This window comes from Mus caroli, unplaced genomic scaffold, assembly GCF_978045245.1.
Source record: "Mus caroli unplaced genomic scaffold, Mus_caroli_1 scaffold_15, whole genome shotgun sequence".
Lineage (NCBI taxonomy): Eukaryota > Metazoa > Chordata > Mammalia > Rodentia > Muridae > Mus > Mus caroli.
This window is the reverse complement of record NW_028227270.1, coordinates 87,426,673-87,444,169: the sequence shown is the minus strand read 5'-3', so window position 1 is coordinate 87,444,169 and position 17,497 is coordinate 87,426,673. Positions and strand designations below refer to the sequence as shown.

At 39.5% G+C, this 17,497-nt stretch overlaps 1 protein-coding gene and 1 pseudogene across 1 annotated transcript; both read left to right on the top strand.

The window, feature by feature from the left end:
* Positions 1-4,713: 4,713 nt before the first annotated feature.
* On the top strand, positions 4,714-5,225 carry LOC110308488 (alanine- and arginine-rich domain-containing protein pseudogene; annotated as a pseudogene).
* Positions 5,226-9,033: 3,808 nt separating this feature from the next.
* LOC110308384 (melanoma antigen preferentially expressed in tumors-like) lies at positions 9,034-10,433 on the top strand. Its single transcript, XM_021180853.2, has one exon. It carries the CDS (start codon positions 9,050-9,052, stop codon positions 10,430-10,432), a length of 1,383 nt encoding a protein of 460 aa, XP_021036512.2. The 5' UTR covers positions 9,034-9,049; the 3' UTR covers position 10,433.
* Positions 10,434-17,497: the final 7,064 nt, after the last annotated feature.

The window sequence follows — 17,497 nt, the reverse complement described above, 5'->3', positions numbered from 1 at the left end:
TCATTTTTCTCCACATCCTCGCTAACATGGGTTGTCACCTGAGGTTCTGATCTTAGCCATTCTGATTGCTATAAGGTAGAATTACATTTGAAATCTAATTAGAGACAAAAATTAATGGTCAAAAATCTTTGCTAGAAGACTTTTTAGAGTTTAATGAAAATGAAGCCACAACATACGCAAACCTATGGGACACTATGAAAGCATTTCTAAGAGGGAAACTCATAGCTCTGAGTGCCTACAAAAAGAAACTGGAGAAAGCACACACTAGCAGCTTGACAACACATCTAAAAGCTCTAGAAAAAAAAGAAGAAAATTCACCCAAGAGGAGTAGACAGCAGGAAATAATCAAATTCAGGGGTGAAATCAACCAAGTGAAAACAAGAAGAACTATTCAAAGAATTAACCAAACGCGGAGTTGGTTCTTTGAGAAAATCAACAAGATAGATAAACCCTTAGCTAGACAGGGACAACATCCTAATTAACAAAATCAGAAGTGAAAAGGGAGACATAACAACAGATCCTGAAGAAATCCAAAACACCATCAGATCCTTCTACAAAAGGCTATACTCAACAAAACTGGAAAACCTGGACGAAATGGACAAATTTCTAGACAGATACCAGGTACCAAAGTTAAATCAGGATCAAGTTAATGATCTAAACAGTCCCATATCCCCTAAAGAAATAGAAGCAGTCATTAATAGTCTCCCAGTCAAAAAGAAGCCCAGGACCAGATGGGTTTACTGCAGAGTTCTATCAGACCTTCAAAGAAGATCTAATTCCAGTTCTGCACAAAAAACTATTCCACAAAATTGAAGTAGAAGGAACTCTACCCAACTCATTCTATGAAGCCACAATTACTCTGATACCTAAACCACAGAAAGATCCAACAAAGATAGAGAACTTCAGGACAATTTCCCTTATGAATATAGATGCAAAAATCCTCAATAAAATTGTTGCTAACCAAATCCAAGAACACATTAAAGCAATCATCTATCCTGACCAAATAGGTTTTATTCCAGGGATGCAGGGATGGTTTAATATACGGAAATACATCAACGTAATCCATTATATAAACAAATTCAAAGACAAAAACCACATGATCATCTCATTAGATGCAGAAAAAGCATTCGACAAGGTCTGACACCCATTCATGATAAAAGTCTTGGAAAGATCAGGAATCCAAGGCAAATACCTAACCATGATAAAAGCAATCTACAATAAACCAGTAGCCAACATCAAAGTAAATGGTGAGAAGCTTGAAGCAATCCCTCTAAAATCAGAGACTAGACAAGGCTGTCCACTTTCCCCATACCTATTCAACATTGTACTTGAAGTCCTAGCCAGAGCAATTCGACAACAAAAGGAGATCAAGGGGATACAAATTGGAAAAGATGAAGTCAAAATATCACTTTTTGCAGATGATATGATAGTATATATAAGTGACCCTAAAAATACCACCAGAGAACTCCTAAACCTGATAAACAGCTTCGGTGAAGTAGCTGGATATAAAATTAACTCAAACAAATCAATGACCTTTCTCTACACAAAGAATAAACAGGCTGAGAAAGAAATTAGGGAAACAACACCCTTCTCAATAGTCACAAATAATATAAAATATCTTGGCATGACTCTAAGGAAGTGAAAGATCTGTATAATAAAAACTTCAAGTCTCTGAAGAAAGAAATTATAGAAGATCTCACAAGATGGAAAGATCTCCCATGCTCATGGATTGGCAGGATCAACATTGTAAAAATGGCTATCTTGCCAAAAGCAATCTACAGATTCAATGCAATCCCCATCAAAATTCCAACTCAATTCTTCAACGAATTTGAAAGGGCAATCTGCAAATTCATCTGGAATAACAAAAAACCTAGGATAGCAAAAACTCTTCTCAAGGACAAAAGAACCTCTGGTGGAATCACCATGCCTGACCTAAAGCTTTAATACAGAACAATTGTGATAAAAAACTGCATGGTACTGGTATAGCAACAGACAAGTAGACCAATGGAATAGAATTGAAGACCCAGAAATGAAGCCACACACCTATGGTCACTTGATCTTTGACAAGGGAGCTAAAACCCTCCAGTGGAAAAAAGAGCATTTTCAACAAATGGTGCTGGCACAACTGGTGGTTATCATGTAGAAGAATGCGAATTGATCCATTCCTATCTCATTGTACTAAGGTTAAATCTAAAGTGAATCAAGGAACTCCACATAAAATCAGAGACACTGAAACTTATAGAGGAGAAAGTGTGGAAAATCCTCAAAGATATGGGCACAGAGGAAAAATTCCTGAACAGAACAGCAATGGCTTGTGATGTAAGATTGAGAATTGACAAATGGAACCTCATAAAACTTCAAAGCTTCTGTAAGGCAAGATACCATCAATATGACAAAAAGACCACCAACAAATTGGGAAAGGATCTTTATCTATCCTAAATCAGATAGGGGACTAATATCCAATATATATAAAGAACTCAAGAAGGTGGACTCCAAAAAATCAAATAACCCCATTAAAAAATGGGGTTCAGAACTGAACAAAGAATTCTCACCTGAGGAATACCGAATGGCTGAGAAGCACCTGAAAAAATGTTCAACATCCTTAATCATTAGGGAAATGCAAATCAAAACAACCCTGAGATTCCACCTCACACCAGTCAGAATGGCTAAGATCAAAATTCAGGTGACAGCAGATGCTGGTGAGGATGTGGAGAAAGAGGAACACTCCTCCATTGTTGGTGGGATTGCAAGCTTGTACAACCACTCTGGAAATCAGTCTGGCAGTTCCTTAGAAAATTGCACATAGAACTACCGGAGGATCCAGCAATACCTCTCCTGGGTATATATCCAGAAGATGTTTCAACCGGTAAGAAGGACACATGCTCCACTATGTTCATAGCAGCCTTGTTTATAATATCCAGAAGCTGGAAAGAACCCAGATGCCCCTCAACAGAGGAATGGATACAGAAAATGTGGTACATTTACACAATGGAGTACTACTCAGCTATTAAAAAGAATGAATTTATGAAATTCCTAGGCAAATGGATGGACCTGGAGGGCATCATCCTGAGCAAGGTAACACAATCACAAAGGAACTCACACAATATGTATTCACTGATAAGTGGATATTAGCCCAAAACTTAGGATACCCAAGATATATAATACAATCTGCTAAGCACATGAAACTCAAGAAGAATGAAGACCAAAGTGGGATCACTGTACCCCTTCTTAGAATTGGGAACAAAACATCCATGGAAGGAGTTACAGAAACAAAGATTGGAGCTGTGACGAAAGGATGGACCATCTAGAGACTGCCATACCCAGGGATCCATCCCATAATCAGCTTCCAAACGCTGACACCATTGCATACACTAGCAAGATTTTGCTGAAAGGACCCAGATATAGCTGTCTCTTGTGAGACTATGCCGGGGCCTAGCAAACACAGAAGTGGATGCTCACAGTCAGCTAGTGGATGGATCACAGGGCTCCCAATGGAGGAGCTGGAGAAAGTACCCAAGGACCTAAGGGACCTGCAACCCTATAGGTGGTACAACATTATGAACTAACCAGTACCCCGGAACTCTTGACTCTAGCTGCATATGTATCAAAAGATGGCCTAGTCGGCCATCACTGGAAAGAGAGGCCCATTGGACACACAAACTTTATATGCCCCAGTACAGGAGAACGCCAGGGCCAAAAAAAAAAAAAAAAAATGGGAATGTGTGGGTAGGGAAATGGGGGAGAGGGGGGAGGGTATGGGGGACTTTTGGGATAGTATTGGAAATGTAATTGAGGAAATATGTAATAAAATATATTTTAAAAAAAAGAAGTAAGCAGCAATAAAGTTCACTGCAAAGCTGAAAAAAAATCTTTGCTAGGATTTACACAATGAAGTAGGAAATCCATTAAGTTTCAATGCTGAATAGTTAATATTTCATCATTCAAGACCTGAATATCAGTGTTTAAATTGTCATGTGACCTTCTTTGCCTAAGGAACAATGTGATCAGCTGTAACAGATACATTCAATGGAGAATACATATCGAGGAACAGCAATCAGCAGTGATACACTTCCTCTAAGATTTCACTAACTCTTTACCCTCAGTCACTAGTTTCTTCATCTGATTATTCTTGGTAGTGAGATTCTTTTTCGTTTCTTGATGACTCCAGTACCCCATTCAATCTCTTCTTCTAGTGTGGCATATGTAAACACTGAATCTTCTTCATTCCTCTTCCACAAATCAAGTTAACCTTTCAGATATCTAGACTTGTTTTCAGCTCCCTGAGGAAAAATACAAATATAACATCAGCTTCAGTGAATCACTGAATGTGTGCAGTTTCAATGACCTGACATTACATCTCTCCAGAAGAGCTTGAGTCTAAATTTGGTTAGATGTCGTTATAAATCTTCTACAAGAGTAAGCTGTCCTTCTCCAATTAAAACAAAAGTTTAAAAAATAGGTGATAAAATATTATAAAGAGTAGCAATACTAGTATTCTCCCCCCATACTTTATTTCTAAATAATGTTTAAGTTGCTTATTATCTATTTTGACAAAAGGGTAATGCTGACAATTACATGGAATGCTTGTGATGTGTGCTACAGAATGTTGTTGGTAAAATTCCTGAAAAGGTCTTTCAGTATATACAGGAACATTGTCAGTTTTTAGTTCTTTATAGAAATGTGAATGTCGGAGCGCTGCAGAAAAGGACCACGATGGGCTTGGGTGACTACAGCCACTGCAGACAGAGGATGTCCTGGGGACTCTACGGAGTCTCTGGAAGGGCTGCGCTGTGGTTCCTAGCCTTCCACCCGGTGCACCGCATGCCTTTCGGCACCTGGAGCATAGACATCGAAGCGCCAGAGCACGTCCGGCGTCCAGCCCCGTGCTGGAGCAGCTCCGCAGGCAGCTGGAGCGCGCCTTTCAGCGGGCGGCGGCACGCGGACGCGCCAGACGCGCGCGGGAGACGGTGGCGGAGGTAGCGGCGATGGCGGCGGCAGCGGCCGCAGCACGGGAGGAAAGGAGCCAGGCGCGCATGGAGTGCGCCCTGGCCGGGCTTCGCGCGGAGCTGCTGGAACTGCGTTTCCAGAACCACCAGCTGGCCCGAACTTTACTGGATTTAAACATGAAAATGCAGCAGCTGAAGAAGAGGCAGGACCAGGAGCTTGCTCCCAAACCCCAGAGCCCGCAGGATGAGGAGATGAATAACGAGTGTGGAAGCACATAGTGGAGAGTCTGAGCCCACCACTCCAAAGCAACCCTGAGCCCTCACCATAACATAGGCCGCTCTGAAACACTTCTAGCATTAACACTAGCGATGCTCATGTGCGCTCTAAAGGACAATTTGTCCAGCGAAAACTTAGGCTTAAGGAAGAAGTGGGGGGAAAAAAATCTAAGAAAGGGAGCGAGACTTTTTTGTTTGTTTGTTTTAAAAATGTTCATTCACTGGTTTGACTGGTTATTGTCTTATTAGTCGAAGGAAGGAGGGGTGAGGAGGGTGGAGGTGGAAGACAACCAAAGCACTAAAAGTTTGCCTTAATGCCAGCTTACAACGCTGCACGTTACCTTCATGTAGTAGTGCATGAACTTGCAGAATCTGTGCTCATTTTTACTTATTTATTTTTGGCTGATCTAGTAGCCTTCCCAGTCCTCTTCTGATTTGTGAAACTGAGAATTACTTGTGTCTAGATTCCACCCATACCCTTGATGTGACCAGCGAGAAGGGTTTCTCACCTTTTTGCTGAATGTGGATGTGTATTCCAGGACTTGCTGTCATTGAAATGGAAAATACTAACTATTCTCACAAAATTTCTTGCTTCAGTTGATTCAAGTTTGATTTTTCAAGATCCACACCCCTAGATTCCTGACTAATTTAGTTCTTTTGTTCAGTTAATTTGGGAGTTTAAGTGGTTCTTATTGAATTAAAAGGTTGAATTGTACACCCAAAGTGCTTTACAATGCAAAAATGAACTTAATAAAAATAGTTGCAGACCTAAAAAAAAAAAAAAAAGAAATGTGAAACATTAAAGCTCTGAGTAAAAGGTTGATCTCACACTTTAGTGCTTCTCCTGATTTAAGAACAGGAAAAATAAGGAAAGAATAAGTAGGTGTAATCTTATGGACAAACTTTGATATAAGTGAGGTTGCTTTTTAGTTAGTGAAAAATGCTCTTTCAATGATATAGTATTTTTATGAAAGTAATTATGACATTGTGCTTAATTTAATTTAAACTTACCAGAAAAAAAATATTGATAAATTATGTGACCTTGTATGGCTAAAATCAACTGTATTTTTTGGGTCTGCAATTCCTGTTGAATTAATAGTAATAAATCATGAATAAAGGTGCCAGATGTAGTAAGCCACACAGATTCTACATGCTCGATTACCAGCACTGTTTATCGTGTACCAAAATATAAAGTTACACATTGAGAGTAACATTTTAAGGCCATATAAATCTTGAGTAATTTCAATTGTTTGAAGGAAGGACCTGAATGAATAAAATTCAGTGAAGCATCTCTAGAAACCAGGGCACCCTTACCATCATTGATCATTTCTATAAATACAACTTGTGTAGAAGGTATGTGCTAAAGCCTGATAATTTTAGTAAATGTCATTACTTCTATTTGCTTATTATTGTGGGTTTACTAAAAACAGTTGAGGCACTGTTTGCGCTTAGAACATTAGCCAGAAATATATGCAGCCTGCATATGCTAAGGCCTAATGTCAGTAGAGAGCTGATGTAATCATTGATATCTTCTTTTATTAAAAAGGATATGTTTGTCTGGCATGCAAAATTAGCATCCTTATAGTCTAACTTTTTGAAAATGATCACTCCCATCTCTCTACCAAACATCAGGTGACTGACAACCTGCAACAGATAGGGAAAAAAAATCTTTATATGGGTCATCAGATCATTTTATGATTTGAGAAATCCCTCTGTCTTCCTTTGAGAATTTGGTAACTTACATCATGCTTACAGTGCCACAGCATTTATTTGTCCATAAGCCTTAGAAGGATATCTAACCTTAAGCATTTATTAAGCATTAATTAAGCATCACATGCCTTCTCTTGCTAATACCTCAAATGTTACAGGTACATTATTTTACTGATTTCTGTCACTTTGGTCTTTACATTGCTATAAATAATTACTCTTACATAGTAAACATTTTCCACAATAAGCCAAACTTTTGCTTGGATCTTCCAATCAAAGAATGCAAAAGTATCTCCAATGATAGACAATGTAAGATGAGCACTATACCCATATTTGATTAGAAGCCTAAAAAAGATCCTTAAGAGTATTAGATAAAATTAGAATATAATTTTAACTTGCTTTCACCAGTTTATCAGGATTAGGCATTATACAAACTAGGAAAAAAGAAAATCCCTGTAGGGCTTCTCCTATCTGGACTCAATAAAGGACCTCTTAAATAAGATACCTGAAGAGTGACTTAAAACGTTGTTTATTCTTTTATCAGGGGCTACAAACCTCATTAATAACCTCAGGGAGAGAATGAAGTGAAGTGGCAAATTTGTGTTTCCATGTTATCAGGAACTGTACTTGATGGATAAGGATTAGGAGTGGAAGAAATTGGAGGTTCACATGGAGGTAGAAGGGCCATATCAGTAGAAGGAGGATGGAGGCCATCAACATCATTACAAAGTGAGGCACACAGAAACAGATACAGACACACACACACACACACATATATATATGGGGCTGAAGATTTTCACTTTTATTTATTATGATTACTATTTTCTTCCAAAGCCGAAAAACATTATTAGGAATATTTAATGATCCCCTTGCATCTAGTTCCCGCTTAACTGCTCTTGCTAAATTCAGACTTTGGATATAAGGGCAAGCAGGAGCTGAATGGTAGAAGTGAAAACAGTTAATATGAGGAGTGAGTTACATGAAGAAGGTGTTTTGAACTCCATCTTACAAACTATTCTAAATAAGTATAGATATTAAAATTTAAAGTTTTAAATATTGTCTCTCAACATCCATTTCCATTGTATATTGACATCACAGTGAGACTGATGGACATATAAGTATATTTTATCTAAAGTCTCCCCAATGGGAATTTGTTAAATTAACACACTGACATTAAGTGTTGAAGTAAGGTAAAAGCTGAACTTATATTCATTTTCCTGGCACTTTAGCTGAGTTTTAGATTGACTAAAAGACCCTGGATAGCAAGCAAAACATTTCCCAGATGTAGGCAGCCGCACGCCCAAAAGATGGCTCCGACCTCCGGTACACCAGCGCAGTAAACAATGCCATTGCACAGGCGCCAGCCGAATCTGGCGCCAGCCCCTCCCAAGTGGGTGTTCATATCAAAGTACCGACAGACTGACGAATCCCAGGAAGACATGAAGCTCTCTCCAGTGCTGGGGTGGATATAAGCAGTCCTCTCGGGGTTTCCGGAGTTCCCCGTTGCATGGAGGTGTTCCTGAAATAAAGAAAGGCTGTTGAGAAAAATCCGACCATGTTGCGTTTTTTCTTGCTAGACAAGGTGAGCCCAACAGATTCTTACATTTTAAAGAGTCAGTATTTTGTTTGTCTGTGGAAAGGTTTTAGAATTTCCAACCCACTAGGTTTCTGTAAATAGTTTGTATATGCTTGTCCCTGGGAATGGCAATATTAGGAATTGTAGCCTTGTTGAAGTAGGTGTACTACTGTGGGCATGGGCTTAAGACCCTCACCCTAGCTGCCTGGAAGTCAGTCTTCTGCTAGCAGCCTTCAGATGAAAATGTAGAACTCAGTCACCATTAAGACAATGGTGCCCCTGCTATGGGGAAAGCCTCGCGGATAACGAGGGGCTGCCAAAGTGGAGGACATGGGAAGTCAGAGGACTTAACTGCTTGGGTTCTCCATATAGCCTTTAACCTACTCTTCACGAATTTATATTCCTGAGAAGGACTTGGTGACATTTCAACGACTGTGGCACGAGGTTTTGAAGTTCTACGTCAACCTACATTAACGTGCACAAGTTGGGTGTATGTCAAAGAGCTCTGTGGAGGTCTCTGGACAACTCTTTACAGTTCCTTAAGATGGACACCAAGGACCCACCCACACTATTGGATCTTGCTACACAGAGTTTAATGAGTAATGAGCATGCAGCAATCCAAGCCCTGGAGGAGATCCCAGGGGAGCTTTTTGTCCCTTTGTTCACTGCTGCCTTCACGGGTAGACACAAGAATATACTGACAGCAATTGTGAAGGCTTGGCCCTTTGCCTGTCTCCACATTGGGGCACTAAGTGTGCAGGAACCCCAGTGTGAACTCCTGGAAGTCTTGGTTGAGAGTCTTCAATTCCTCCCTGCCCTGAACTCAGCTACTAGGAGCCCTAAGCTGAGGATCCTAGATTTAAGGCAGGATGCTGGCTGCAAGACTGTATGTCCTGAGATCACTACTAAATCGACAATTTGCTTTCATTCTTGTGCTCACTCTGAGCACTCTATCTTCAAAATTGAAGGCCAGGAGGGTCTTTCAAGTTCCAAGTCTGAGGCTCAGCCCTCTAAGTTGCCTATGGAGTTAATAGTGGACATTTCCCTTGATGGTACTTTGAGGGAAAGGGAGTTTTTTGCTTTGCTTCTGAATAAAGTAGAGCAGAGCCTAGGCTCTCTGCATCTGTGCTGCAGAGATTTGCAAATTAATAATTTATGTGAATGCAGACATGCATTAAGCCATCTGGATCTGAAATGTGTTCATCACCTGGCAATTGATGAGTCTCCCCTTACTGAAGTCACCGACCTATTATCTCGTGTAGTGGACAGACTTAGCCTGTCTGAAATCGCTTGTAGATCTTTGAATGGGAGAACCTTTAGAAATTTTATCACCCAACTGAGTCGTATGGATCACCTGAAGGAGCTCAGCTTGTCTTCATTCTGCCTCACAGATCATCTTGAAAATGTCCTGAGAGTACTATCTGCTGCTTTGGAATTCTTGTATCTGCCATTCTGTGGACTTTCTTACAGTGACTTCAAGTTCCTCTCTGAGTGCCCTCAAGCCAATCATTTAAAGTTGCTGAATATCAGCAACAATCCAATATATTGGGAAGATTGTGAGCCATTTTATTATCTCCTGCAGAATGTTTCTAGCACCTTGCAGCATCTGGAAATTAATCATTGCTTTTTAACAGATTCTACAATCTCTGTTCTTATCCCAGCCCTAACCAGCTGTCCTCAACTGCGAGTGTTTCGCTTTTCTTCAAATCCAATTACCATGGGAATGCTCATGAGAATTCTGGAGCTATTAACACCATTGAAGGAGCTTAAATATGTGATTTATCCCATCCCTGTCCATTGCTGTGGGAGGTGGTATTTTCAAGGCAGTTTAGATAGACAGAAGGTTGAAGATGTGCAGACACAATTGAGATTAATGCTACAGGAGGCAGAAAGGAGTGATATGAATTGGATCACTTACTCTGATTAAATTATGCAGTCGAACACAATTTCAACCTGATATGTTTCCTTTAAGTGCTAACTTATTTCTTAATCCCATAGTCAGAATATGAAAGGTTCTTATGTTGTAGGAAAATACACTTAAGAAGTATAGGTATGTAACAGATTTCTATAGAGAATAATTTGCAAGAAATAGAGAACTTTGAGAGTACCTATGTGTCTCTCAGCTATTGCTGTGGATAGCATTTCATCTTACCAACTAAAATTTTAAGTAGAGGATATGGGAAAGTTTTGTTATAAAATACTAACAACACCCTGTCCTCACTGAGATTTACCTGTGCGTACTTAGTGCCAGTTGTGACAATAGAACTTTTCCTGGATGTGATTTTGGAGACAGGTGGCTATTGAAACCATCACTTTTTATTGCATAAGTTGTTTTAAGCTTCTATCTTTCAGCTGTCTTCAGTTGTTTAAAGGAAACCACCTGGATTTAACAGTGACAAAAAAAATATCTGTAACTACTACCATTAAGTGGTTCAATTTATATTTCATATTGATTGAGTGAGGATTATTTTGGGATATTATTGTAGACAACAAGAATTAAAAGACAAGTTTCTGCCTCAAATCACTCATAGACTGAATATTTCTCTGGTTTTTCAGTTGTTAAAGCAACTAGGAAGGTGTTTTACACACTTAGACCCCAAGCTTCATCTTCCCTGCTCTTAATACATATTCTCTTCAATGCAAAACGGACTTTATGATGTTGTATCTTGTCAGCAGGATTCAGGGATTCAATATTACCATCTTGGAGGCATGCTCTCACATCTGTTTGATGTCTACCATCTGGCCTGGTGCAAAATGCCTGGTATAATAGACTGGAAAGGAAGAGAACTTTGTTTCTTTGTTTTAGACGTCTCACTAAGGTTGTTTGACTCCACTCCTTTGGAACTTTGGCGAAACAGCATATGATTAGGAGTTTTGACAGAGGGAGTTCCTTTCAACTCATGAGGCCAGGGAGGAGAGAGAGAGCTCTGAGTCCCCACACAGCCATCAGGAGTGTGATTACATTGACTTGCATCCTTGAACTAGCCTGCTCAAAGATTTCAACTGCCTGCCATGGAACCATCAGCTTGAGCCAATATGAACTTGGAAAGACAGTTAGGAGTCCAGCCACAAGTCTGACTATTATTTCTTTAGATATTTTTTCTTTTACCACTAGTTCCTTCGTGGTATACCTGACTCAGTTTGATATTCTGATTTTTTTCTACTGAACTTTACACATTTGCCATAATATTGTGTAGCAAATGCATTATGCATGGAGCTGTTTATACTTGAAATACGATTACCATAAATAGAAAAGCATGTAGTTTGCTCAAGATGTAGTGTGAAAAAAACATATAAACCTATTAATTAGGATGCTATTTTGTTAATGTATTGAAAAGTTAATACACTACATTGCTAAAACGTGGAAAAAGTGTATAAAATTTAGTTTGTTCCTGTCAATCCTGATATGTCAACATCACTGCATTTAAATGACATACAAGTTTAATGAAAAAATCATTTATGCAGTGTTTTTATGAATAAACCTTTCTGCATTTAAAAATCTAATAAGAAAAACAGAAGCAACAGTGTGTCTATATTGCTTTAAGTTTGAAATTATACTGGATTTCAGATCAACTAAATAAAACTGTGGTTAAAAGCTACAGAATTTTGTTAGCAGTTCTCACATGTCAAGATAATACTGAACTATATTTTAGAGATACAGAGCACTAAAATTTATCTGGAAAATTAACATTTGTGTTGATTACATTTATGTGTTAAAAGATTATCAAGTTCAAGAAGAAATTTAAACAAAAGCCAATACAAAATTCTGGCATATGATTTGTTAACAAAGCTTTTGAAAGACTCAAAACAAGAATGGAGAATTAAAAAAAAAAAAAAAAGAAAAGAAAATGTAGAACTCTCAGCCTGAACCATGCCTGCCTAGATGTTGTCATGTTCCCACCTTGATAATAATGGACTGTACCTCTGAACCTGTAAGCCAGTCCCAAATATATGTGGTCCTTTATAAGACTCACCTTGGTCATGATACTGCTCATATCAGTAAAACCCTAGGACAGAAGTTGGTACTAGGATCTGGGGTATTGCTATGATAGGCCTATGTTTTTGTTTGGAAAATGTGGATTTGGGTACTTTGGATTGGAAAGCAGTGGAATGCTTTAAATGGTGCTTAATGGGATATCCTAGTAGGAATATGGGAGATTTTGTTTTACTGGGAGTGATTTGAATTGTGCAGACATGGCCCAAAAGGATTCAGTGTTGAAGAAATATATTCAGTATGTGACCTAGAGACTGTTTTTGTAGTATTTTGCTGGAGAGCATGGCTGCTTTTTGCCCTTGTCTGAAACCTGCCTGGGATTAAGGTGAAAAGACTCAAAATAATTGCATTGACAAAGTCTCAGAAATGCCCATCATAGACTTTGTTCTTTGGTTAAGTCTCATGAAGAAAATGTTGAATAAGCATAGAAAGCTTAGAAATGAAGCATATAAAATATATGGTTCAAGTATTAAAGGGGCACCAGAAAGTGAAATGGAACTGAATCCTATGTTCTAGTAGATAAGAGATTAGAGGATTTGGATCCATCAAAGTTTAGATCCAGGCATGGTGGTACAAACGTTTAATCCCAGGACTCAAAACCAGATCTCTAAATTCAAGGCCATCCTGAGACAAAGAAGGTTCTAGGCGAAAAAAAGCTTAAATCCAGGGATTGTGGTATAGGCCTTTAATATGAGTATTGCAGGAGACAGAGCAATACAGATCTCTGAATTCAAGGTCAATCTATAAAGCAAGATCCAGGACAGCCAAACATAGGCAATCAAGGAGTTGCAAAACAAAAAGCTAATGATAATTTAATAGAACAAGGAGATCATGTTCAAGTCCCAGCAAGCAACAGAACTTGGCAGCTTTGGCCAAGTGGCTCTGGCTTTAGAGTCCAGAATAGAAGAGACTACTGGGACAGTTGATGCTGGATAGCTGGAGCTAAGGAATTAGTGGTGATTAAGAAGAGACCAGCATCATTGAGATGAAATGTTCTGGGTAGTATTTTCAGAGAGCACAAAGAACTTGTGTTCCTGAGATGCCAAATCTTTTAAATTCAGACTCAATTTTAGAGAACCTGACCTAAGTTTGAACTCAGGTAAACTAACAGGTTGGTACCTAGAATTAGGTTCCAAGTTGCCCCCCTCAACAAAACCTGATCCTAGTCCCAGTCTCTAGGCTAACCCCCAACAAGAGCAGAGTTCTAGGTTACATCCTTAAAAAGACTAGTGTCTCCACTGGTTATTCCCCCAAGAAACCTGCACCCCAGGTTACAAACCCACTCCTTGCCTAATGACCACTAATGCAGAGGGAAACAGAAGTTAAGTTTATGATATGATTCCCAGCATCAGCCAATTATGTTAAAGGCCACAATAGCTTCCCAATTAGATGCTTGCACATGTACTCCCTGCTTACTGCTTACTATAAAGCCTTGCCCTGATATACATTCAGGGCTCCCCCAACACCAAAACCATCCTGTGTGATGATGGTGCATGGGGTGGGGGGAGGTGGAGCGTGAGCCAGCTCAAATAGAATAAAGACCCTGCTGTTAGTTGCATCAGATTGGCTCCTGTCTGTTTTTACGGGGAGCACTAACATTTCCCTGGCACAACATTTTGGTGTGTTGGCAAGGAATTTTCCTATGAAACACAGGAATACCAATCTGGAGGATCTTAAAGCCAGCAAAACTAGTCTAGGTATTTGTATGTTTATGTTTATAATAACTGTGTTACTTCCTGCTTTTTCCCTGTCTGAACTCTGAATTTGTCTGAGCTTTCTGTATGAGATCTGCAGAGCAGAACAGAAGCAAGCTTGTGTAGAGGTAAATGTGGAACCCTTCCAGACATGCTGAGATGATTTGTTTGTGTGGAACCTGATGTTTTGTGTTGCCATGGTAATTCGTCTAGGTTTGAACCTTACTGAGGAATCTGTCTGAGTGTCAGAAGTTTTCTATGTAGTCTAAGCAGGTGAGTACTTGTCCAGTGGCACAAAAACTTATGATTTGTGTGGAGGCTAATTTCTCTAAATGTTAAAAACTTTCTGTGAGATCTACAGAGTGTAATGAAAACTTGTGTAAAGATAAATGACTTACGTTGCCATGGTGATTTTTCCCGGTCTGAGTAAACATTTGTACTGAGGGTTTTCATGTGTCTGTGAGTGCCACCTTCTGGTTTTTACTTGTTACTACAGGTTGTATTTTTTTTCTGGTTTTGGTTGAATTTTGTTTCTGATTGTGCCTTTTTTCTGTTCACAGATTCTAAACAGTGTCACATCCTTTGTGGTTCAAGGCCTCGAATGTGTTTCTTTGGCTGGTTGCAGTTAGGATAGACGTATCTGTGAGCTGTGGTTATCTCAGGGTCAGGAGACATCCTGAATCTCAGTCTAGGGTGGGTGTAGGCTTGGGGGAGTCAAGAGACACCCACCAATCTGATTCTTTTCTTGTGGGTGTACACCATTTTCTGATTATTTCTGCCTGATAGAGAGAGCAAGTTAGATTTGTGTTTTCAGTGGCATAAAGAGTTATTTTTATGTGAGCACCACTTTCTGATCATTTCTTGTTTCTGCTCAATAGACAAAAAAGGTTTTATTTGCAGTTTTATGTATTATGTTTGTGTTTCTCCTTCCATAATGACGTTGATGAGGTTATTTTGATGAAGTAACTTTGACTTTGATGGGCATATTGCTTTGACAAAATGACTTTGACGGGTGATTTTGACAAGCTGACTTTAAAGAAGTGACTTTAATAAGACAGATATATTAACATGAGACAGGTTACCTCTACTGTATTCTACAGGTTCCCTTCACCACAGAAGAGGCCAAGAAGCTGGTTCCTTGTCCCACAGGCGATACTCTCCCAATATGCTTGCTTTCCCTTGACTCGCCCAGATTGAGATTTTTTAACACCATTAAAGGTAAAAAGAGGTTTTAACCCCGTAAAGATTTTAAAGGTAAAAGGAAGCTCTTGGTAAGTCATCAGACTCTGCTGGCAGGTCTCAAGGCAGCCACAAGATGGCCCACAAATTTGGCCATAGTATATGATATTAGACAGTAAAGGCCCTTTTAGAGAAATTCATGGAGACATTTCGACAATACACCCCAATGAACTTTAAATTATTAGAAACAAAGGCAGCAATTGTTCTAACTTTTATTAACTAGGTGGCACCAGATATTTTTAAAAAGCTCCAGAGGATTAAGAAGTTAAAGAAAAAGTCTGAGGGATTTAATGATAATGGCAGAGAGAATATTTAATGGAAGAAAGACTACAGAGGAGAAGCAGATGAGAGAACAGAAGCAACAGACTCAAGACCTGGCAAAGATCCTGTTGGCAGCCAAACCAAAAGACTGTAAGAGATGCCTAAAACAGATAGCTTCAAAAGGAGGTAAGGGTGGCCTTAAAGATCAAAAGTATCCCCTCCCCAAGCACAGTGTATCCCTAAAAGTAAAAGGAAAACCCACTAGCATTTCTACTGATAATTAATAACTTCAACATTCTGTCTTGCTAAAACCTGAAGATAGAGTCTCTTCATCAGTTTATAAATTACTTCCTAGTGGCAACAGAAACAAAACAAAATCCCAGGACCTCTTAGATACCATGAAAAATTTGGGCTATTGAGCCTCTGCTAAGAAGGTCCTATTCTGTCAACTACAGGTGACCTCCCTAGGCCCGGGGGATGCCTACTCAGACTCAGGGTTCTGGCATCAGTCAATGACCAATGTGTCACCAATTGGCAGAAGCTGGCCCCCACCCTTTTTACACATCAGTGCAGCAATGACCTCCTGGTTAAATATGATGCCATGATGACTCATTACCAGCCTCTCTTCTTGAATGTCTGCAGTATAACTTTTCAGCTGCCCTGCTGCCTGACCCTGAGCATGAGAGATGGGCTTCTGCATAATTGCTCTTGGCTTGGTACTCCTGTATTGAGTACAAGGTGGATGTAGAGATAACATGGTTCACCAATGGCAAAAGCCTCAATCAGGATAAACAGAGGTATGCTGGGCAGCAGTGGTCTCAGACACCAAGATCATATCGGCAGAGCCATATGGCAGGAATGTCAGCCCAGAAAGATGAACTGGCAGCTCTAACCAAGGCACTGGAGCTGAGAAAAGACAAGAGACACACATAGCCAGTGTGCCTTTGCTAACACTCATATTCCTTAGGCTATTTATAAGGAGAGGGACCTTCTGACAGCAGAAGGAAGAACTAAACTCCATCCCAGAAGGCAACAAGACAGCCCAATGAGTGCCCTGAAAAATTGGGCCCCTCACATCCTTGATTGCCCCAGACCCAGGAGATCCCATACTCTCTGAACAGGCAGAAGATATGATCAAGGCCAAAGGCCTGCCCACCTCTCTGTGTCATAAGAGATGATGGATTACAGCTGACTACAAACTAATTGTACTAGAGAAAATGGATATACACATACTTTAAAAGATCCATTGTTCTTCACACATGTGATCCTAGAAAATGCAGGACTTAGTCTGCCAGTCCCACATCAGAATTAGAGATGCCAATTTGAACAGCTAAAATTGTTAAAATCTATAAGGCCTGTCAATTGACCAATACAGTTGCTAGTGAGAAGAGCCCTGGTACTCAATACAGGAGTACCAAGCCAAGAGTGTATCAGGAAATAGATTTCATGGAGGTAAAACCAACAAAATTCAGATACAAATATTTGCTAATATTAAAGATACCTTTTCAATATAGACTGAGACTTTCCCAACTAAGCATGACTGTGGAGACAGTAACAAAGAAACTACTAAAAAAAAAAATCTTCCAAGGTATAGTTTTCTAAGCATATAGGCCCAGACAATGGACCTACATTTGTGTGCAAGGTAAGTTAGAGATTAGATAATATTTTAGAGATTGATTAGAAACTTGATTGTGCACACAGACCCCAGAGTTCAGGATATGTAGAAAAGATAAATCCTAAAAGAGATTTTAACTAAATTGACCTTAGAGACTGACGGTGACTGGGTGACTATTCTCCCCTTCAT